General features: G+C 32.9%; 1 protein-coding gene across 1 annotated transcript in view; it reads left to right on the plus strand.

The window, feature by feature from the left end:
- mid (midline) overlaps positions 1 to 25,893 on the plus strand; it is a 123,315-nt gene that overhangs the window by 11,773 nt on the left and 85,649 nt on the right. Inside the window, exons 2-3 of the mRNA XM_089631052.1 lie at positions 808 to 999; positions 1,895 to 2,072. Coding sequence (XP_089487178.1) covers positions 808 to 999; positions 1,895 to 2,072 — 370 coding nt within the window. The remainder of the gene's footprint in view (positions 1 to 807; positions 1,000 to 1,894; positions 2,073 to 25,893) is intronic.

The following is a 25,893-nucleotide window of genomic DNA, read 5'->3' on the forward strand; positions in this document are numbered from 1 at the left end:
CACCACCGCTCACCGTTCACTGTCCCTCTCTCACCATATGCGCTTGTTGAGGTGGGGGAGCCGCTCACGAACGTTCTCTCTCTTCTCTTCTTTCCTCTCTCTCAGACACCAGCGAACTGCGCCACGCCAAGCATCAGCTGCTTGGTTAGTATACTGCGTCGTGAGTGTAATACGAGTGAAATACGTAATTGATTGTGGTTCATACGGTTTGGTACAGAATTTCAGTGTTAAAAATGAGTAGTGACGAGATAGAGGTGATGAACACATCATTGTCATTGTAATTTCTTTGTAATTTTTAATTGTAATATTGTTATTTATGTAATATTGTATACTTGTGAATAAATTGAAAATTTTTGGAACTATACATTAATCGAACGTCATTCATCTATAAGAAAATATTAGAAAAAGCAAATCCATGCTTCGTCGTTGAATTATTTAACCTCTAATTTTCAAACTAACCTAAGAGAGAAAATAGAGATGATGAAATGAAAATAGAGAGAGAGGAATACTAGAAGTTTCACTTCTGTCTTGCGTAGGCTTGACACACCCACTTTTTTATTATTACTACACGACAGTTGTTTCGCCTTCTGAAGGGATTATTAAACTTGAAGGAAATCTATTTATGAAAGTATTTACTTACGTAAACTGAGATCGATAATGCCTTCAGAAGAATAAATAGCTGTCTTTAAACTTGTCTAGTTTTTCATGTTCTGTTTTGTCAATGTTCTATTATTCATGGAATCGAAAAACATTTTTTTTTGGTGCGACTGGAATTCGAACTGATTTAAAAAAAATGTGTTGTTTCAGGGGCCCTCTCGCGTCAGGGCTCCCCCGCCTCGAGCGGCTGCCCGGAGGAAGACGCTGACGTGGACGTGGAGCGCTGCTCCGACGGCGAGGAGGAAGGGCGCAGGGACAGGGGGGCGCCCCGCGCGCACTCCCCCGGCTCCCCCCGCTCACACCGCTCCTCCCCACACTCGGGCTCGCGCACACCGTGCTCAGGTGACTATATCAAATATTATTGTGGTTTTATCTTGAACATAGGAACAAAGTGGAAGTTATCGCTATGATAAAAGGTAGTCATTCGATAGGAATGATTTTAGCCATATGTTTAGTTCCTGGTTCCATGAAAACTCAGGACAATGGCACTTCAACACACTTTTGAAAAGTGATATAAAGTCATTTAAAGCGATAAAAAACTGGTATATAAACACGACCTAACGTAACATATTTAACCTAGTTTAGTTTTCATCACGATGAGTCATTTTGTTCGTTATCTTTTCTTTAAATGCTGAAGTATTCAGTTTATATTTTCAGTGTGTTTTATAATGCGCACTTTAAAATCTTTAATGTTATTTATATTTCACATACCGAGTAAGTAATAAAAAAATGCAATAATTTGAATTGATAGTAATTTTGATGGTGTGCGTTCCATAATTGAAATAAATTATGAAAGAAAATAAATTAATATATATTTTTTTTAATTGGTGGATGTTTTTAACATCACAGTCGTTTTTCATTAATAAATACATAAATTGTTTCTATCCTTATAACAATGACAACTTCAAGACCGTTGAAATTTTTAACAGTAGCCTTGAACGATTTAAGAAGTATGTAAATGCCATACATTGCCCTTATAATGTATATGTTAAGATAATTTTTTAAATAATGTATCTAAAAATATGTAATTCATGTATATTGTAAATGAACGCACGATCTGAAATACACAAAAAGGTAGAAATGAAAACAGCACTTTTAGTAATATAACTAAATGGCTATTTTCAAATTTTATTATTTAATGGACAATTATTCATTCCCGAACTTGAAAAACTCTACCCAGACCTCCGGTCATAGATAAATGTACGCCACTGGAAAATTCAATTTAATATTTTTCCAGATGCCGGCGAGCGCTCCTCCCCCTCCCCATCTTCCTCTCCGGGCCCCCCGCGCGCCGCCCCTGCCCCCCGCTGCAACTGCGAAGAGCTGCTGCAGGCGGACTGCCGCTTGGAGACCAAGGACCTGTGGGACAAGTTCCACGACCTGGGTACCGAGATGATCATCACCAAGACTGGAAGGTAGGAACCAAACAAACAAACAGTTAAACTGCTTCTGATTGTACATTGATTAAACGCTGCCGGGCCGAGAATCGCCGGTTAATGGGGAAAAGATTTTCAAAACGATAAAAAATGTCAAAATAAAAAAAATTATGTTAATGGTAGCAAAATATCAAATATAACGGGAATAGGTACACCCAAGATAATAACTTTTCTTTGTATGTGAATACCGCACAAGAGTCCCAAATTTTCCAAACTACCCGAATCCAGTGAGATATTGACAACCCCAATTGGGGTAAGTTTGTGAAGATTAAGGTATAGAGAGGGGAGTGACATGCGAAACCAATCACGGCTTGCCACGATTGCGTTTTCCTACAAACTTGTCGATTATACTCGAATAAAGATTATGAAAGACACAGAAATGATGTTTTTTACACGTAGTCACCTTATTTGCATTACCAAACAATAAATGTGCGAATGTTTACTCAATAAAATAATTAGTAGGTAGGCAATGGGTATGATAAAATTTACGATTAAAATATAATGGCTTAATTACGATGTAATGGCAAATTTAATTAATCAAAATCTATGTAAGTAAGAAATTAACCTGTAACTTATTTTATAATTGATTTGATTTGAGGGTTATTTTTAATTAATTACAACCCCCAAGCTAAATCTCATTGTTGCAACACAATAGAGGCTATAAAAATATCTCCCCATCATAATTACAGCGATACATCAAGAAGATCGCCTAGCTGTGTAGCTGTAGCTTGTTTGTACACCCCATCACCGGGTAACAGTTTAGTAATGAAATTGAGTCAAGCAGCATCCCGTCCACTCGAACAATCAGTATATCAATTAACCCTAGCATCCCTCTGAGATTACTCCACTTTGTTTTGTTAGAGGCAGGGCCGTGTTTAGGTAGCAAGATGCCGTAGGAAAATAAATTTTCGCATCATTCCGAACTTTTCATTTTCTCTCTGAATTTTTGCACTAGAACAAATATATTTTCAATATAATATAGTTATCGATAACAGGCATGTCGCTATATTTTGATTTTTTCGTTAATTTGCTTCTTTGAGGAGTAAGGAACCTACGAAATCCAAAAGTCCGTAAAATTTTCTAGATTGAAAACTATCAACGGATGTTAAGTATAAAAAATATGAAAATGCATTTTTAAAAAATCAAACAGATATACAATATTTTCTTCTAAAAAGACTGGGGAAAAAATCTTAAAATCAGTTTTGTAGGAGAAAAAAAAGCAATACAAATCCACAATTTTTACGATTTTATGAAGTTCTCCTCATGAACGTTTCAACAACAATTAGGTTTTCAGGAAGTTTACTATTTTAAGGATCCATAGAAAACGTTCAGCATTTTTGAAAGGAATATATACAAATGCAAATGTCAGATAGAAATGCATAAAAAACAATAAGAATTAAGCGAAAATGTTTAAAATATTTATTAAAATAGGACTCGTTTGAGAGATAAATATTCAAGTTGCGTTTAAAGATACGGTGTGAATTTTTTCACACGTGTTTTTAATATTTTTCGGAGTTTTCCTTGCGATTTTTTTCTATCGAAGGAATTTCATAAAATTATATATAAATTATTATAAATGAAATACACTATTTTTTTACGAGGAAAACTTCAATATTCATTCAATGTATGTTATTTCTTTAAAGAAGCTACCTATTTTTTTATCATTACTATCTTAATATTATTGATTTACCCATATTATGATTGGTAAATTTTTTTGCGTTTCGGCTTCGATTTGAAGGTCTAAATATCTTCCCGACATATTGATAGCATTTCAAAATCGATATGAAAACTTTGTAGTGTCCAGAATTTACGGAATGTGTCCCCCCTTCCTAGATACCCATGTCTAATACGGCCCTGTTGGTGGCCGGAGGGGTGGGGGGGGGGGGTCGCCTTGTTGACTGAATCAGTGCCTATGCTGCCCCCCGCCCATTAATCTGATCGCGTTACGCCACTGGTGGGTGTTTAGCTATCTTCCGTGGCACAATCTCCATGTCTAATGGCTCGCAGTATCGCATCAATCTAAATCACTAAATGACTCATTGTTCCCTGCTCACTACTCCCCCCGGCTAGGCTGGGAGCTGGACCACTTGGGGATGCTGTTTTGTGGGGGGGTTCTCAATCTGTTGCTTTCCATATATGTATATTATTCTAACGACATAGAAAATAATAAATAATCATTTCGATCCAATTTAAAAGACATTTGAATCACCTTTTTAAAAATAACTTTATATCATTGAACAAATTAAAATGTATCGGTTAATTTTTTGACAGCTTAATTGATACGTTATTCTTCCGTATCTCACACGATAAAAAAATCGGATATGTAAGAAATGTCTCAATTTTAAACTTCTTCCTATGGAAAAGACGTTGCAAGCTAAAAATTATATATGCATTCATTGTGAAATTTCTGACAGAATATTTTGTGCAAATTTCAAGACGTCAGTGCTGACCGTTTGAGCGGAATGTTCTTGGTGCGTCAAATAAACAAATTTTCCTATTTGTAGTTTCGAGTGTTTTGTATTCTTACAAATGTGATCTATATGGGTTTGAAAGCAAGTTATAGCAAATTTACACATTACATTTCTACTCCTAGGCCCCAGACGAGCATAAGAAATAGACTATTCCTTCAAGAAATTTTGAAATTAAAAAAAATTCCAAGATCATCAGAAGGAAAGAAAAATGAATCTCACTTCTATCTTTAGAGTTGAAGGAAGGTATCTATCTACGTAATTGTTTAGTGTAACAGTTTGAATATCGCCTGCATAAGTAATCTGTTGCCTCGATCGCACCTCGAGTGTTAGTATATATCTGCAGTGTAAAATTATTATTTATCAAAAGCTTTGATCACCTGCTGCTCGCTATTACTTTTCCCGCACTATAAATGTCCACCTTGTTTTACATAAATTACTGGCGTCTGCGCCACATAAAATACCATCCGAACAAATGCGGGGCACTCCGATCAAAACACTTGTTCTTCAAGTATGAATATTATGTGCTTATGAACCATAGTTTTACGCGGATTTTTCCAATTATAACTAAGAAAATGCTAAGCTAACTAAAAAAAGCTTAACCGTAACGGAAGAATCAATCAAAAGAAAAAATTTAATTTGTAGAAATATGCCAAACATTAATTTAAGGCGACGCCATACGTAGTAATGCAAAATCATGTGTTTTGGTTTGAAAATTTGGACGCCTAGAAATGTTTCAGATGCTTTAATTAAATACTGCGAGTAGTATACATCTTGGCCATTGACATAATCGAGAATTTTTTAGATAAGTCTTTTTATAAGCCCAGAAAAATAATTTATAAGGCCTATGAAAACTGCTTTAAAGTTCAAAATCTCCTACTTGCAAACCCATTTTCGGTAATGATTTTATTGTATAATGTGGCAAATCAAGTTATTTATAAAATGATCAAAAAAAATTAAATAATTATTCCTGAACATCCACAAAATAAAATAAAAGGCACTTTTTGGTGATGTTTTTTTCTTGCATAAATCAAAACAGGCGGATTGTGTTAAGCGGGAATTTAAACCTTATCGCCATCTACGTAAGGGTTGTTATTGATAGCGGCTCAATTTAAAATATTACACGACGTAGTGCATCGCCTTAAACAAATAAATTTAATTATGTAGGGAACATTCGATTACTTATAAAATGTGACAACAGGTAGAGCAGTGACTACGGATGCGAAATGATGTTGACTCTTAGGAATTCCTTGAATCATTTGAACCTTTTATTCCTCCAAGGTTTGAACTCAATAAACAATCTTAGCACAGGGCTGACTTAGTGTAGGATCTCCCATTTTCCATATAATATAATTATTTACACGGTATTATATAAAGTCTTCTTGTAATTCTTAGAAGAAACAATTAAATGCATGACTTTTAAGAATTGAATTTTTTTTATTTAGATGACAGGAAAAAATTAAAAAATCTCAATCAACTAAGTTTTCATAACAATGAAGTTTTTCGGGAAAAATAATCAATAAAAAATATCCTTTGGCATGCAGCATAATATTGTTATTTAGGAGCAATTGCATATATTTTTTATATTCTCTTTATCGTTCACTAGTAAATTATGTATAGTGAATCTACCGGTCGGTGGCTGAGTTGACATCGCGTTTGGGTCCCACCCAGGCGTAGCGTGTTCAATTCCTTGGCTGGCTAAGTCCCCCACCGCAATTCAAGCAACATTTTCAGCTTACTGTGTTGGTAGTAGGAGATTTTCAAATATTGTCAGGTTATTCGTAACCTGACAATATTTGAATTATGTTCATTTTTTATTTATGTTTTACATTTAAACATTAAAAACCCTCTTGTTGTCTATGTATCATGTATTAAAACATGTAAAATTTTACATCATATAATAGCCCATCAGGGTGTATATTATCTATAAATAATTAAAAATATGTTTGAATTATTAAATGGAATTTTTCAAATCAACCAAAAGAGTTTTAAATTCAAACGATCACGACGTACCTACGGGGGTAGGCAGAGAGGACGGACCGCCAAACAACTCGGTCTTAGCACACACTCCTTGCCAATTCATGCGTACTCTTCTATTATTGTGACTTTTGACGTGGCCTGACTCTAATATTTGGTTCACTTGATCGTGCACCTCTTACTCGGGGGTCCCCGACTTTTTCTACCATTCACGTTTGCCTCAAATATTCTACATATACTCATTTCTTTGTTAAATTGCTCTACATGCTCTAAATTACCCATTACGCTTGTATTCATATATGGTTTTACCCATAGACATATGAATATTAGTAGACCTGCCCTAAGTGATTAAAAGCGTATTATCCCCACTCCCCATACCGGTTCCATTGGAACCGGCTGTGCTCGCGTATGGCCTCAAGTGAAATTTGAAAACGTGACGTCATCATTCTTGTGCGAACTATGGTCGAGGCATCATCGGTTCATTTTACGAAATAACACGGCAAAATGTTGACTTGTACTATGAAAACTTGTAAAAATAGATGTGAAAAAGAGAATAAACCCAATTGTCGTATTACATTCCATATATAAGCATTATTTTACTTTATTTTAAGCATATTCACATCGTATAATATAGATCAGTTTTAGAAACATATACTATCACATCGAGAAACGTCTGGACGCGAAACACAAAGCTGGTTGGTTGCTGGGAAGTAAATTATGAACATTTATAAAAGTGTCTTAACTAAATACTTAAACGAAATATTCGACTCTGAAAAGAGAACCGATTTTTTTGCCGAGTTTGGACTTCGCAAATTTGTTCATAACGTGGCGAGTAATTTGCGCTCCCATGTGAAAATGTCTATTCATTCTAAAGCAGATTTTACTTTTAAGAAGTAAATAGTGATATTATAATGCGAGATGCCTTTTTACTGTCAGATTGATTTATTGACGAATCACAGTCAGCCTTACGCCCTTCGTTCTTCAACAGTTGATTTTACCCCTCGCCATTATCTTCTCGTCTATTAATTCCTATGTCTGTGGTTTTACCATACTTACGCTCAGGGATCTCATTTCTACAGCATGTGTAATTGTGTTACGTGACATACGAAAAATCAAAGAAAAAGTAAATTAATAATTAAAACAATATTTTTTTTTTCTTTTCGTACTAGGCGCTAAGTGCCATAGCTCCGGCTCTGCACGGGATACTGCCGATGATACGATTATACGCATTCAGTAGGTTGGTTCGTTGGTTCTTATAACATCTGTGGGCTGTTTGGTCGGGTATCCAATTCATGTCCTGTCTCGCCCGTTTTATCGCGTACTGCCCGCTTTACTATTGTGCATTCGGATAGGCCATACGTTTCCACGTTTGACATTTTTACTAGTTAGTTCAACACCTGAGAACCGCTCGTATAAATCCTAAGCGAGTTTTACGGGCCGGTCGGAATATAAAATATATGGTCGCCTAGATGAAATTTCATAAATCAGGTGCGCCTTAAATTATCCTAAATGGTGTTTTGTGTTTTGTCATACACGATTTCTATAGCCCAAGGGAATTCAATCGTGTAAGATATGCCTTACAGCTGTACGTGTAAATGCTTTACCATCATGCCTGAAATAGGCAAGCGGTTGGTTATAGCAAGGTGAATTCCTTCTCGTACAATATTCAACAATTAAAAATTACTTTAAATTTTCAAATCATTTATAGGTATCTAGGAACAAAACAACTTCCCGGTTTCAGCGCTCTTCCTTTTTGTTTTTTTTTTAATTATTTTTTTTACATTTGTAACTAAAATACATAATTAAGATTGATGTTCAGTACATATATAAAATATGTGGAACCTGTAATAAAAGAGTAACACTAGAAGTGCCTTCCATACAAATTTGAATGGAAATAAATGTTCCATTTAGCCCAGAAGTTCAGCGCCCCGTCTCACTTACAATTGCCTGATACAAATCTTCATCCTATTTGAATTTCGTAAACACAGTTTTGTATTGCAAATTAAAACATCTATTAATTTCGTAAACACAGTTTTTTATTGCAAATGAAAGCATCTATTAATTTCGTAAACACAGTTTTGTATTACAAATTAAAGCATCTATTAATTTCGTAAACACAGTTTTGTATTGCAAATTTAAGCATCTATTAATTTCGTAAACACAGTTTTGTATTGCAAATTAAAGCATCTATTAATTTCGTAAACACAGTTTTGTATTGCAAATTAAAGCATCTATTAATTTTGTAAACACAATTTTGTATTGCAAATTAAAGCATCTATTAGGCAAATATTTGGATCACAAAACATATCCACAAGGCTTGTTTATGCGTTATACATTATTTTATGTTTCAAGATATTCGCTTGCATTATTTTTTTTTAGTTTAAATTGATTTATATATGTTCTATTTTATTTATCTACCACTAAATGGATACTTCAAAGGCTTTATAGCTCATAATTGAAACGACAGCGTGATTCTGAAAAATGTAAATTTAAGCCGGAAAACACTGTTCAAATTGATTATGTGGTTACCAATTCGACAGTTTTTGTTTGGTACTTATATAGATAATATTTAGATAATAAATAAATAATATATAGATAATGTATAGATAATATGTAGATAATTCATTATTGATAAGTATGTAGCAAATTTGAAAGGAAAACCTATGCATTTTTCGCTTCGCCAGAGAGATTTATGCTTTATGGTTCGAAAATATCTTTTGCTTTTCAACAGCTTGCTTTTTAACTTCTTTTGTAATTAATAGCTCTCAAATATTAAACTTCAACTCGAAGGTTTCCTTAATTTTAATGCTCTTATGCATTCTCGTTATGTAGGCAACTACCACCAAACAGTGATAAAGTTGTCCCTCGGGTTGATTTAGAGTCACAGTTTTTATTGTTAAAGGACACCTGTTCCTCATAAAAGCTGAATTTCTATTGTCACATTTCGGTCACGAAAGCTCGTTGATGTCAATAAATATATATTTTTTTAATTTTATTATCACAACACCTTCGTTTTATGGTAAATATTTTCGAGTCCATTCTCCCAATGTTGCGATGGGCCAAATGAATAAATTCTTAATGTGAATTTTAACGTAAAGAAAAGCTTGAATTATTTATTTCGAATGTCAGCAAATATAAATATTATATTACAAATGACGTAATTCAAAGAATTAATCTGGTAAAGGATGCAATAGAGGTAAAAGTATAGTCGACTCGAATACCTACTACTAGTGAATTGGTTAATATACAATTCATAAAAAATATTCGTAAATAGTTATATTTGTAGTTTTCGACTGTTAGAAAATTTAAGATAAGTAAAAGCTTTTGGTAATAAAGATTTTTTTAATTATATTAATACTACCCGGTTTCAGAGTTATTTCTCTGTGTTTTGTAAACGTTTAGGCATTGGATACATCAAAGCTCCGTAGCTCACGGTGGACATGGGGTTACGAGATGAAAATTATTGCTTTGACTTATGAATTGAGAAATTTCAGAAAGATACCCACGTCTCATGACGTCTGAGCATTCGTTATACAGTACATTTTGAGATTTGAGTAGGTTGGTACAATATAACTAACTAACTAACCATCACGTTATCTCTCCACAGGGATAGGCAGATAGGATGGACTGCCAAACAACTCAGTCTTGGCACACATTAAACATTAATACATCGTCGCATACATACTCTTCTGTTATTCTGACTATTCCGACATTGCCCGGCTCAAGTATCGGGTTCACTTGATCGTGTTATTCATTCTACTTACGTTCCTTTCTACAAACACAATATTATATATTACTTACAAAATGTCGATTGTTCAGAATTAAGCAGTTGTTGATTTGCGTGATTTTTATATCCATTTATAATAATATGATTACAGAAAAGAGAAATGAAACTCGTTTCTATAATATTATTATATTCAGTAAAAGTCTCCTGCCATGACTTTGACAGGTTAGTTGAGAGTCGTTAGCGTGGCTGTGTGTTGATACCGTTGGGGTCACCATTACATCGAAACTTTTACTCACACTGGCACAGCCTTGGAAGCTTTGGGTGTTAACTCACTTTGTAAGCTTTCATACAAATCTGCTGCCGTGAAAATATTCTTCTATTGTTGCACCCAAATACATGATTGTATTTATATTGATTGACAGGGCAGGGGTGGATGGGGAAAAAGATTCAAATATATATGTTATAAAGGGCGCTAAAAGTGAGAGTGGTTCGAGAAGACAATTCAATCTAAAAAGTAAATATTTACGTTTTACTTCAAATACTTTTTACGTGAATATATATTATGAGTTCTAACTGGTCCCATTTGTTCAGGGACTGTTGTAGGTATTTTAAATTGGGGTTCATTATGAGGAAGAAGGGTGTGGCAGAGGGAAAGAGATGGGGAAGTTTGTGATGTATCTGGCTATTCAGATTTGGTCACTAAATATGCTAAATCTAATTAATCTACTTAAGCAACACTTCCATTCCGAATAGTGGTTATTTACCATGGCAATGCTGAGAGTATCTTATGTATATAAAAAAAATAAGGAAAGTTACAAAAGGTATCTTAATACATAAAAGTAGTCCTATTAAAATGAACATCCACCAATAAATTTAAGGTTTTACAACTGGAAACCCTGATAATAACTATCCAAGGTCAAATCAAGGAATTTAGACATCAACCAAGTTTAAGAAATAATGTTTCGTATGCCTGAAATGTAATAAAAAAATTATGGGTTATAGTTAACTCAGTGGGCAATCGGGAAATAGACCTGAAGTATTGATACCTTAAGCAATATTTATACTTATAACTAAATTGCATATTAAATGCAAATGTAACCTAATGTTATATAATTGTCGAAGGTTTTTTTTTTAAATATTTATGGGAGTCGCTTTAATATCGCGAACATATATTAGATTCCCATTGCATAGACCAAATCTTGAAGATTTCTTTCAATATTCGCTTTAATCTAACTGATCTTTAATCTTTTCGTATAGTAAATGATTAATTTCATATCGTTGCAAGAAACGAATTCGATTTTTTTTCTAACCACGGGAGACGTTCCCGTCTTCTAAAGGTCATGGGTAAATATTTGGATCCTGTCTTTAAAATTTATAAATCCATAAATATCCGTCCACAATCCATTATAATATCTCACTGGCTTATGAATCAAAATAATTAATCTTGAAGCGCGTGACGTTGTTGACACCTGAACAACAATTGAACAGCAACTGCTAATAAACCGATACGTAACACGTATTGTTAGCCCTGTGAATATACCTCATAAGGCTGTGGGCAATACCATTGTTGGGAATACAACAATGCAGCCAATGAGGTACATAATGGTCGACCACATCACGAAACTAAATATGTAAGATTCATCTTAAAATTAACCATGAAGTAATAAATCTCTACCATTAGCTCCAGCACTTACCAATCGTTGATAGTTATAATCAGAACCTTTCTATTGTTGTTGAGAGGTATCAGTAAGTTTGCAAGAAGCTGTTCACCTATTCTCGCATCGTTGTTGTTAAATTTTCACAATAATAATTTGAATGTTGTGAATAATTTATTATTTACATGGTTAGTCGAGTACAGTTTCCAGTTTCCAGTTGCAGACTTATTGCATATTCATTTAGTATGTTTATCTTGTTTGTCATCGGCGCTTTAAAAACTGTGGGAAGCGTTATTAAGTGCATTAATTTATGAATTCAGGAAATGCAGTCTCCTAATGCCTATTATCTTGTTCTGACGATCAAAATAATTAATTCTGACCTTGTTTTGATTTCTTTCGATTAATTGTATCTTTTTGCAGAAAGATTCAATTGTTAATGTTATTTTATCTCATATGGCTGATCAGTTAGATAGAAAAATTGATCTTTACGTACTTAATGTTTTTCGTACGCAATAACCTACGTTTTTGTACAGTTATTTTAAAATTCAAGTACTAGAATTAAAATTTTAAATGTGATTTTATTCACAATTATTTATTAGTGGTAGTTCATTGAAGCATTAAGCTTGTTACATACGAGGAACATAATATACAAAAAAATATGGTCTTGGGCATCTAACCTCCTCGGTAACAGACTTTTGAAAAGTGAGATACAAATCATGAAAAATGATAAAATTAGTAGGTTAAATAGTTTACATTAGGTTAGGTTTGTAGGCACTTTTAACGACTTTTTCAAAAGTTTGTTGAATTGCCACTGTCCTTTGTTGACATGGAACCAACTCAATCAAACGGATTGTATGGCGAGCGGTATCGTGAGCTGTACTACACCCACATATATTATATATGTTATTCCTCGTGTGTAACAAGCTTTATGATATTATCTACTATTGGTGAAGCAGCAAAATGATATGAGATATCTTTTTCTGTGTGGAATTTGTAGATCAACGCAAATATTTTGAGCTATGAAGCCTTAAAAAACATTTAAAAAAAATATTTATTAAAAAAAACTTGAGATCTCCAGGGAAGCTGATCAGTAGATAATGTAAGTACATTATAGTAATATTATAGGGAAATGACATTGGGTGTTCCGCGGTCCGTAGTTACTGGGTTACCTGATTCAAAATCCTCTCAGTTAATGTATTCCTTGTAAATCTAAATCATTTTACTAAGCCGACATGAATAAACACGTATAAGAGGTCCCATTCATTGTTCGTTCAAGACACCGACCAACGGTAGAACGGTAGCGCGAGGCGACCAAACCAAACCGGTACTGAACTGGAGTCAACCGTTTCCAAACAGTTTCAGTAGCGATTCAAAGGAATTAGTGAGCGTTTTGTTAAAGGCAAATGTTACTAGAATGGTAGCCGGTTTTCAAAAGTGACAAAACATTTAGTATAATAATTCACCTACTAAATTTAGCAACAATGCATAATTTATCAAAGAGAACTCATTAATTTGGAACATGGCAACCCAATGAAAATAAATAATGCCTTGTAACATTATGAGAAAAATAAACTTTGATATTCTGAATTAATTGAACATTTTTTTATATGAATACGCACAAGAGTCCCAACTGCTCTCAACCGTCTGGAGCCAGTAAAACTATGGCATCCTCATTTACGGAATTTTGTAAGGCTGAAGGTAGTGGGGAGGAAGAGGAGATGGGAAAGAGGAAGGTGTAAGAATATCTGGCTATTCGGTTCTGGCCACCCAAATTCTGAATGGTGGTCTTACACCGGGGCGATAATGGGAGTATTTTTCACTCTGGAACGTGCCGTAAATATACTATGTAATATTTTAAATGCATTGATTTTGAAATCAATATTTTAAATATCACAAATTATTTGAACCCGTGACCTTCGGCTTGCTAGTCGAGAGCCTTACCCCTCGACCACGGAGGCTGTATATATATATACATATGAGCATATGGTATTGCATAATGATTTTGAAAAATCAAAAAAAATCCCGTGCAATCCAAACGCTGCGTCTCGTCTCTGACGTCACAGATAACCGCACAGGAAGATATAGCGGATGAGATTGACGACCACGTGACGTCATACACGTAGTCGTCAATCAAATCTTAAGAACATTATTTTGCTGTAAAAGACAAAAGCTCTTAAGTAAGATGGTGAATATTTTAACGAAATCTATATTTCTGATATAAAAACGGTCAAAATCCATAATAAGTTTGTAATGGTTAAATGCATACAATATTTGGACTTCATTTCAACATTTCCAATAGGGACAGAGCAATTTTGTGCCCAAATTTCTTTTTCACTCTTCCAGGGCTGCCCAAAGTGTGTAAGTATTCCTACCAAAGTAGTATTTGCATCCCGGTGATGTTCCAACATAATGGGCGACAATTATTACAATAGCTAGGTATAGTTACTTACCAGGGATGCTTGAACGCGTCACGCGAATCCCTCATCAGTAGTGGCCCTGCACTGCAGACCGCCTGTACCTAGAATGTAAAATAGGGCTGCCACAAACTACGTACTTGCCTGGGTAGGTACATGGAAAAAATAATAATGTTTGTCAAAATGTACCTTTATTTCGGTGGCAACTTTTATCTCAGGCATTTTTTCGGGGGATCACATTTTAAGTTTTACATTTCAGCACGTTCATAATTTGTCATAATCGTTTAGATTACCTCAGTTAGAGTTCAAAATCTGGCATATTGGTTAACAGTTAATGCTTTAAAACGGTGATCAAGAAATTAAATACCTGGTTTTTTTACATTTAGCTCACACAGGAAGCCTTGAGAATAATAATGTCTTTCAGGGCCTGTCATCTTTTGGGATGCTGTGTGGAAGGTATTTTTAAGGAAAGGAAATAGAGGAAGTTCTGGTTAGGTAAAGTGTGAGGAGTGACGGACGAATAAATATATCCCTTCCACTGCGGCTATAGAGTTTTGATAAATTTTTCCTGTGAAAAAAGCCTTTTTTTCTCTTTGTTTAATTTGATAATGATTTGGAAAAGCGTTGTACGTAGACAATTTGCAGGTGCAATATTGCTATTTAAAATCGTTAACAACACTATCCTGAATTATTAAATATAATTGAACTGAAAGTACCTACGCAGCACAAGCGTTCTTGCAATGTATTATGAAAAACATTGTAAAACAAATTCAATTTTTTTTCCTTATACGATTTTGTTCAACACATTATGAAATTATGTCTGATATAGAATATAGAATAGTATTTAAAAATTTGTCACATCCCAACGACATAAAATGTCATATCTCAACTAAACCAAATGAAATGATATGTTATTAAGTAATACCTTCACTGTTAAATGGTTTCTCAAAATAAATTGCACAAATGTATTAACCAACTATATTGTAAACTCTCGATATCCATTTAAAAAAACGCGTTTTGAAATCTAGAAACAAACAGTCCAGCAACATAATAAGCTGTTGCCTTATTTTCTGTTTTGATGATCTAACAGTTTTACTATCGATTGTGCCTACTAAAGATGATCCACAACATTGTAGCTCTATGTTCATAATTGTGTATTTTTGATTTTCAATGCTAATCTCTCACAATTATAAAAGTTCGTCACGTGAACATTTACAAACGTGAATAATTTTTAATACTTCTGCAGTTTACGTGACAATAAAAATTGCCAGCGATGTGAACCGACCCTATTCACACTACTCCGAAGATCCGACTTTTAATTCGCCTGTGGGAACGCGCCGTGTCTGACGAGGTGTTACTTCTTTATTGGTTTTGTTTTTTCTACCTTCATAAGTCGGTAATTACGGCCAGCCATGCAGCGCACGACACGAATGCTCGCTGGCAATACCGACGAACGGCAGCCATCGGCCTTATTTGACGATTGTTTGTTTCGTGTGACAGGGCACTTTTTTTGTTAATTAGAAATTAAATCCTATATGTATCAGATATTGAAAATTTATATTTGATTGTTTTAGAAATGTTATTTTTTTAAACGTACGGCTAAATAAACAGTAATGATGATAAGAATTTTTGAAAATTATTTTGTTAGATTTTTATAACAATCTGCGACCTGTTGTTACAATCGAAAATTGGTTACGACTAAATTAACATAATTTTCACTGTGCGACCTTAATCTACAATGGTATGTCAAATAAAGCCAACATAAGTAAATTGTTTATTTAAAACAATGGATACAGTGTAACACGTTTATGAAGACCACGCTTATAACGAGAACACTGTTGTAGAGTTTTTTTTAAATTACGCGTTTTTCGACAGAACGGTTATTACTAGTGTTATTCAAAAATACACCGTAAATCATTTCATGCTTAGTGGTACCTGCACTGCAAAACAGTTGATCCCTACATGCCTATCAAAATAATGAATATATTTTTTACCAATCTTATTGACAATATTTTGAAAACTCACTCTCCATCGCTTCTAGTTAGATTTGTTACCGTATTGAATATACTATGCAAAGGGGCTAATATTGTAGATTCAACTGAATTTACGCATATCTTGCCAGTTTTCCAGTTATGGTAAATTGTTTTAACAATTACATCCGCGATCAAGCGATTCTTGGAAAGAATGGTAGTGAATAATAACTTGTTTGTGTAATCTGGGAATGTAACAGAAATAATGATTATAATATAGTTCTCAGTGGTAAATATTAAAAAAAATATATAGGTTAACGTATTTATTTATTTAATATTTATTAATAAAATTACAGGTATTTAAATGTTTCTTCTTCGCTAATGGAAAATTTATTTTGTGGCGTCATAATCATTTTTAATTATATGTAAATCCAATCCACAGCACGGGAGATCTCGGTGAGGATATCATTATATCTTTTTGTAAAATAAATAAAAAACAAACTTTATTTACATTTCTATTTAAGGCGATGCCAAACGTAGTAATGCAAAATCATGTGTTTTTGGTTTGAAAAGTTGGTCGCTTAGAAATGATTCAGATACTTTAATTATATACTGTGAGTAGAATACATCTTGGTCTTTGAAATAATCGAGTATTTTTTAGATAAGTCTTTTTATAAGCCCAGAAAAAAAATAGTGTAAAGGCCTATGAAAACTGCTTTAAAGTTCAAAATCTCCTACTTACGAACCCATTTTCGGTTATGATTTTATTGTATAATGTGGCAAATTAAATCATTTAGAAAATGATCGAAAAGAAAATTAATATTTATGCCTGAACATCCACAAAATAAAATAAAAGGCACTTTTTGGCCATGTTTTTTTCTTGCATAAATCAAAACAGGCGGATGGTGTTAAGCGGGAATTTAAACCTTATCGCCATCTACGTAAGTGTTGTTTTTGATAGCTACTCAATTTAAAATATTACACAACGTAGTGCATCGCCTTAATAAACATATCAAAATCAACATATTTTAAACCCTCTTTTTCATCGAGATATAAAAATTTTTCTAAAAATTAAAATAAGTTCGGACCAATAAGCGAAATTTTTTTAATTAATTAGTTATTATCTATTGTAAAAAAAGATTAATAAAAAACATTAAAGTTTCTCACTTAAAATTTAATGTTTATAAATTAAAACAATAGTAAAAAGATGTGTATACAAAGTTTTAATATTTTATTTTATTTAAGTGGTGCATTATTTCAATTTTTTGGCTTTCCATACTAGATACTGATTGTTTTGGTGTAGGTTTTCTGTAAAAATAAATAAATTTTCCGACAACAGATAATGTATGGCACTGAGAAATGTGTTCTCATTTTAAATCGTATGGCACTTTTGAGGGAATAAAGGCGCGTTCCCATCTGGCCCCTTTTGTGGTTCTTGTCACGTCCGTGCGGGTCCGAAAAATCGTGTCCGCGCGAATCTCAATGTTGTCTAATTGCAGACCACGCGGCCTGTATCCCTCGTATCCTTCGAGGGTCGTGTAATCGAAACTTGTTTTATTGCCCTTCGTTGTCAGTGCATAATTTGCCATGTGCAAAACCGATGTATTCACGGGAAATATGCCACTCGCCGTTGCCGTTGTTATTGTTCTAATTATAAGACATTATAACTCGATTTGTGTTCATTATGGCATTCGATTTTATTATTAATCGCTGGGAAAAATGGTACAATGACGTCCTGTATTCACCGTCAAAAGAAAGAAAACTTTAGACAGATTACACACCTTCAAAAACGTATTGACTTATGTTGATGTCTGGAGTCGTAGAATAATGACATTCCTATTATGATAAGAGGAGATGGAGAAAGAGAAAAAAAGAGAAATGTTGAGTTGTTGACTTCCTAGATTTTCATAAATATTTACCAAAGATGGATAAGATATTTCAAAAGTCTCTCACCAGGACTGTTATAGGTATTTAAATTACCTGCATTACGCTCAGCGAAATGCAAAAAATATTATACGCGTATCTCCATGTAAATTTTAATTAAGTGAAAAACTACTGGTGATAAAAAGCAGTTTTCTACGTTAAAATCAGTGGTTTAAAACAAAGAATTTAAATGCTATATCTTGCATTTATGCCTTCACCAAGATTTGAATCTGCAACGGCTGTTACACATGCATTGTCATTTGAAAAAAAATCCCAATGTATCGTTTTTCGTCAGTATTGCAGTAGTTAAGGAGGAATTTGTAGGATTGGCAAAATCTGATATTACAAGCTTTTAAAAAAAAATTTTTTAGTGGATATATAAAAATAATGCCCATGACACACTGCGTCAAGTTAGTGCACGACATCGGATGGTGTCGGCATTTGTCATCGTCGGTGGTGTTTCCCCTTCACACCTGACGTACCGGCACCGTGCGGCTGTCGCTCGCCGCTAATGCCTAATTAGCCATTGAGAATTGGAAAATAATGATCGGTTCTGTGTTCGGTGTTCTGTCGGACGTTGTCGCGAGCTCCGCTATCATTACGCGCGATGGAAATTGTACCTCACCTTACTCGATGTACAGGTGGTGCTTAATTTATTGATTTTTTATTAATTATATGCAAAATTTTGTTGACTTTTTGATAATGTGTCAATCAGCATTGAAAAATGAACGTAGGTAGGTGTGTCAAATGTAAAAGTATATTTTTCAAATTAATTGAAAAGTTTTCGAAAACCACGTCAGGGGCGCTTTAAAATAAGTCAAGTTATTAGTTGAAAAATCTAACCAAGAAATGCTACCAATGTTCAAAAAAAAATTTTTTTTTATATTTCTTTCTTATAATGAAGAATGTTACCACTTATAATAATAATATTGTTAAATTCACCAGGTGACAAACTGCTTTGGCAGTTTTTTTTGTAGGTTTAATAATTAAGAATAAAAAATGTATGATTACATTAAAAAGGGTATTAACCCTTAAATGCATACTGTTGTAAAACTGCAACATATCGTTCAAACCACCTTTAACTCTTTGGTGTATACTTAATGCATGCCGTTTTAGAATTATCAAGTTCACGGTAATATATTTTATCGAGTGGCATCACCTTTTTTATCTTTCGCGAATGTCAAATGTCACTTTTTCTTCAACAAAGTGAAGATTCTCGAAAATTGGTTAGAATTACAGTTTGGTTTTCCTGTTATTATTTTCATTTTCTTAGGTAAGTAGATACAATAATACAATACTTATATGTATGTAATAACTCGTATTTTTCCGGTACACTTATTAGTTTTGAGAATTTTTTTTTGGGTTTTTTATTTATTTTTTCATACGTAAATTGTTCATATTATTTTTTATTAAATACATGGTGTTGTAAATTTGCAACAATTTTTTTTTAAACAAATATCATTAAAAAATTACAAATAAAATAAATTCTTTATATTTCCTTGCATATGCATGTAAATATCTACAAAATGTATTTTTTCCAGAAAATTTAATAAATCATGCATTTAAGGGTTAAGGGATGTTTATTGACTTACTTACTTTAACTAGTGATTCTTGACATTATTTGGAGTAAAAATGTTAATGACATTTTTTGGTCTTCGATGACAATCTTGATGTTTTTTTTACCACTAAAAACATAAACAATCTTTAGGTATTGGACAGTTAGGGGCAAATTTTTCGTGTTCGTTTAAAAAAAAAAAAAAATTGACAAACTCAAAAAAAAATTTCTTTACACTTTTACCCATCAATGAAAAACCCATCAAAATAGTTACTTCTTTACATAAACGAAAATTTAAAATTATTTGTTTTATGTGAAAATTCGATTTCATTTTAATGAGGATTATTTTTAGCATCCTGTATCTGAAAAACAACAGACCGGCCTAATAAATACATTCAACCCAGGCAAGCAGATATTAGGTATACCAATTTAACGTCGGTTGTTATATTTTCCCATTAACAATAAAGTGTCATTGTCTTACCGGTGACATGAGGATGTCAATTGTCACCAATTTGGTATTATTGTGATCAATGTACGAACGAATGTGTACATTCACTTCTACATCATGTGGCGTTAAAATATAGCCTTAACGGGATGATAAAATGATTAATGGAGTTGTCTTTGTTCGGTGGACGCTATCCTATTAGCTGTAATAATGAACAATGTTTTTCATTGTATACTTTTTTTATTATTGTGGAAACACACAAGTTATCGGTGTTACTTGACGCGAAATTATATAGGCGAAAACTGGTCTGTGAAAGGCCATACTCATTACTCCCGGCTTGGGTAATATCACTATGCTATAAATTACCACTTTACATTATTTGAACGTGTTAAATTACCTTCAGAAATAAGCTATTTTCAAGCAACATTTTCTACTTACTGTGATGGTAGTAGGAGATTTTCAAGTATTGTCAGGTTATTCGTAACCCGGGAATGTTTTTCTTTCTTTAAAAAAATACTCAATCTCTTTAAAAAAGTTGCTTTATTGAGTTATGAACTTACAATCCAACTGGACATAAATTTCTGTTTTAGCAAACGCTCCTAGTACATCATTAACAATCGTACGAGTACCTACTTAAGACGGGTTGTTCCACAGAATTTTAAAAATTCCTAAAATTTCAAAATGGGTTTTCAAGTAATGTGAAGGTTTTTTTCAAGTTCTGTTATTATTTCAAACAACTGACCAATATTGAAACAATAGCAGAACTTTAATAAAACTTGAAAATCAACTATGAAATTTGATGAATTTAATTTTTCATGCTTTTCTGTTATCCCGACTACTGATACTATGGCACAAATCAACTATTTGATTCGTTTTGTCCGTGCCATGTTTTTCTTCGTAAATAATAATAAATAAAGGTAAAAAATGGTCACTTCGTTAATTTTTTATTTATTTATTTATGTCTATTCTTGAATACACATTTTACAATTTTTTACAGTGGTTTATATTGTAGTACAGAGAAAAAAGTACATAAAAATAGGTATAAAAAATAAAGAACATAGGTTGATGTAGGTAAAACTGTGTGTGGTTGATATTGTATGTTACGTGAACACCTCACTAGGAGAACCTGTGCTGAGGTGTTTACGTGTTTGTGATTAAGTGTGACAGGTATTTATGTGTTGTAGTAGAAAGTTATTTATTTATTTATTTTTTCATAGACATATTGAAACATGAAAACACACATATATATGTGCGTGTATGTAATTTTTGGATAATTCTTAAAGAACGTGTATAATATTTAATTTTATTTATCATATTTTGGTTATGTTTGGTTTGGAATTATAATCTTTTGAATAAAGTGAATATCTTGATTTTTTATCCAGGCTACGATATGTTTTTTGAGAAAGTTTGTAGATGTATTTGTAGTCATTAGTTGTTTCAATGTAATGGGCATACTGTTAAAAAGTTTGGTTGCGTAGTATTGAAAGTGTCTTTGTCCGTGTGTGGTGTGTGTTATCGGAATGTTCAGTGTTTTATTTGTTGATGACCTGGTTTTTATTATGGCTTTTGGTTGATTTGTAATATGAAGATTGTTATGGATGAGATGTAGGAGAGCAGTTTTGGCGTAAAGTTGTCTTATTGACATGACTTCTAGAGTTTTGAACTCTAACTGTTTAACTTCGTTAGTACCTACTTTTAACCTTAAGCTTTGTTAATTGTAACTAGCATAGCAGAAGCGTGAATTTCAAAAGAATATTTGCAGGAAAATCAGACAAACATTTTCTAAAAAAAGGTAGGTATTTATATATTGTTCCACGGTAACTCAACTCAATGCAAATTCAACACGCCTTTAAAAAGTGAAATCAAGTCAATAAAAAACAATCTTTAAACGTAACCATTTAGCTTTTAATTCAGTTTTTGATTCATCACTTTTCATAAATTTACATAACTTTTTAAAGTTGAATTGTCATTTTGATCAGTTATCCGGTCACCTATGATTTATTCAATACGTTACCCAACTAATCCACAAACCTCGGAATAATATAGGTTTGCGATGTTCCTACGTTTTAGGATTACGACTAGCGTAAACCCGTGAAAAATCACGGGATTTTTTAATTATTGTCGGATTTATGAAGCTGAAAGTATTTATAAAATAATATTCACCTCAGATCATTGCATATAAAAAACAAATATTGACAATTTTCTTCAAAATATACTAAAAAATATATTGACAAATGATTAAAGAGACAGCCAGAATTACCTTTCGAATGAAAACCGTAAGTAAACTTTTAAAAAATATTATTATTTCAGATTAAAATCTGTCAATAATTTAAACAAAATAAATACATATTTTTAAATACTCATTTATTAATATAATAATGTTATAACCAATCTACTTTATCGCTTCTCTGATTCATAAGTTCTAATTTTTTAAATTATTATTTTGAATAATTTTACGCATTACGCGGGAGTATCATCACATCACCCATGCACCGATAACTGAAATCAGTATACTGTTTAATTACGTGACTACTAATCGCTGCAAAGCGTAAGAAGAATGTACGTAATTTCTTGTTATTCGAGGGTACCTGTGAGATGTAGGCACACACAACACAACACACGCCACGTCACATATTCGTTACGCGCTATAAACCATAATGCAAAAGTTACCACCACGACAATTTACCCGTGATATACGAGAATTCGGTTAAACGTCAACTTCAACACGAAACTGGGTTAACGCATAACCGCCACGTAACCCCCAGTTACCGGTTTCAGCTAACTAACTTACTTACTATTCCGTAAATCGTGAAAATCATTCCACGCGTAAAAAAACACAAGTCAATACGCCTCCACGAAAACCACGCATATAATTATAATTTCAACTTTTTAATGAAGTGTTTCGTTTTTATGCTTGATTTTTAACTAGTGCGAACATAACACGCGACTTGGAAAAGTCTAATAATTATATCAACGTGAATGTACGTCACAAACCTACCCTTATTGTAAGGTTTTAGTTTATTTTTATGGCTATTTGGAATGTATATTTTTATCAAGGCATTGTGGTTGCGCGTTCCTTTGAACTAATAATACATTACTGTGTAACTTACATATGCAGAAAAATAAATAAAATTCAAATTAATATTACAACAGACGGAATCCATGGTTGAGCGGATACGATCCGTGGCCAGGAAAGCGGAGGTCGCGGGTTCATAACCCGGCCTGCTTTAAATAATATATACCTACATTCATAGTGTAGATATTTTTGGTACGTTGAAAGACCACTAACCAGAATAGAAATATTGAAATTGGTGACCAGATCTGAGTACAGATACGTCACAACCTTCCTCTTGCACATCTCCTACCCCTTCCCATAACCTTCAGCCTCAAAACACACCATAATTGGGGATGCAATACCCTAACTGGCTACAGTTGACACCTAACAATTGACAGCAGTTGGGACTCCTGTGTGGTATTCACATTAAAACATGGCTTTTTCGTAAGCAGCAATAATTATTTATTTATTAGTAAGAAGCAAAAAGCCTTTACATTATTCATTAACAGCATTACTGATAAACTTGTTCAATTTTAACCAACTGGTAAACAACCATTTTTGTATGGTAAACAGTTGTTTATAAGTTGTGCAAATTTATAAAAAAAGTTTATTAGTAAGCCTGGTAATGTTTAATAAATAATTAAAGATTTCTATTAAAACATGGTTAATAATTTATATTTCAGAATCCGCATTGGATGTCGATTCCGAGAATGATCTTTAACGTGAAATTGACATTGACATTATTGTACGATTATGTTCGTATTAAGCGTTGTTTATTTCTAAATATCACGCATTATGATAATATTTGTCCATTAAAATATTCACATAGACATAACTGTCCATTAGATGGATAAAATATTTCTTTATTCACGATAATTGTCATGACAATAATGTCATCGCATTGTCGTATTAGAATTACTTATTTATTGAATAACCACAAAGAATAGATTAGGATAACAATTATAACACGGACATAAAATACGCAATATGACAATGACGAATAATTATGTCCACAAGTTTATCGTAAATAATGTTATACGTAGGCACGCTTTATATTAAATTCCTATATTGTATACGCGTTCAATAAAACAGGATAGGGCGTTTTTTTATTAAATTTGTAGGGTAAAAGTAGCAGTGCCAGTTTTCTCTAAAGTTCGTTTGTAAGGTGAAAAGATATTTATTTAAGACAAACTTGCATTATGATAATGTGAGCATATTATGAACAGTACGCCATTAAAATTCCGCATTTAAAACCCACGCGACCGAAAATGAGGTCGAAACTCGGTTTTCCCATTTTGTGCTTTGTACATCAGCACAAAATGCTAAATACAAAAAAATCAAAACATCACAATCGCCCTGATGGTATCGGTATCGCAAACTTATGCCAAATTAAGACTATCATGGTGCGCCGCGAAGTATGATTTTTAATGCCACGTTACCTTGAGATTGATGTTTGGCGCGACCGGCCGATCTTTGGGCACAATAAAGATGCAATAAGCTAAATGTTATGTTTTGGTATTTAACATTCTACAGGAGTCGTATTAAATTTTTATTTTCTTGTCCCTGCATTTCTCCAATCGTTTGCTTAATGGCATCTGTAAATCTGCTAGTATAATGAACACATTTTAATGTGACTGTACTTATTTGAAATTCAAACCTTTTTTTAGAAAAGACGTTATTTTCATTTACGAAAGTTTCGGCAAATGCCGTATTGTCTATGTCGCTAGTTATGTAATATTGTGTTGAACTTTATCCAGTATATAGTGACAGTGAAAATAAGTACATTTTGATTAAATATATCTTCTCTTGAATTTCTGAACCCCCAGATGAAAAGACCACGAACCGCTACTGGTGAGAAGTATGGTTTACACATTTTTTTACTATTCCTATCTCACAAGGGATATCTTGTATCGAGACAGGCTAGGTTTCAAATATTTTATTTTAGCAATAGGTACATACATACATTTAAGGTAAATTACAATGGATACATTTTTTTAATATGTTTGACGTAAAAATATTTGATAGAATTAAATCAGGGAAATACAATAATGGGATTAGATAATTTTAATTTAGATTTGGGTGAGTTGGTTAACAATGGTTACATTTTTTTAATAATGTTGGACGTAAAAATATTTGATAGAATTAAATCAGGGAAATACAATAAAAATACAATAATGGGATTAGATAATTTTAAATTTAGATTTGGGTGAGTTGGCTAATTATTACACGAGCTATATTAATGATCCAATGTTTAACCAAGATTTTAAAATTGTGTAGATTTATGAATTGTCTAGTTTCGTCAGGTAGGTTATTTCATATTGTATTTTCAATATATTTCGTAAATGAAGCTAAGACGATTCACAACATTGCAAATTTAAAGCTCTGAAGTAGGTACCGAATAATTATTAAAATTAACTGTCAATATAGGTCTTGACTGCCGGCAAAAGAAATTTGTATTATGCACACTACTAGTAGGTGCGTTCAAGTGGTATAAATTCCAATACTTATCTTGACTTATTGATTCAAGATGCACTTCTTGATTTCATTGGTTCACAATACAAATTAAATTGAGAGATAATACAAAACCATCAAACAATTCATTATTATCGTT

This window comes from Hesperophylax consimilis, chromosome 4 (assembly GCF_061612785.1).
Source record: "Hesperophylax consimilis isolate HC1 chromosome 4, BYU_Hcon_1.0, whole genome shotgun sequence".
NCBI classification, from domain to species: domain Eukaryota; kingdom Metazoa; phylum Arthropoda; class Insecta; order Trichoptera; family Limnephilidae; genus Hesperophylax; species Hesperophylax consimilis.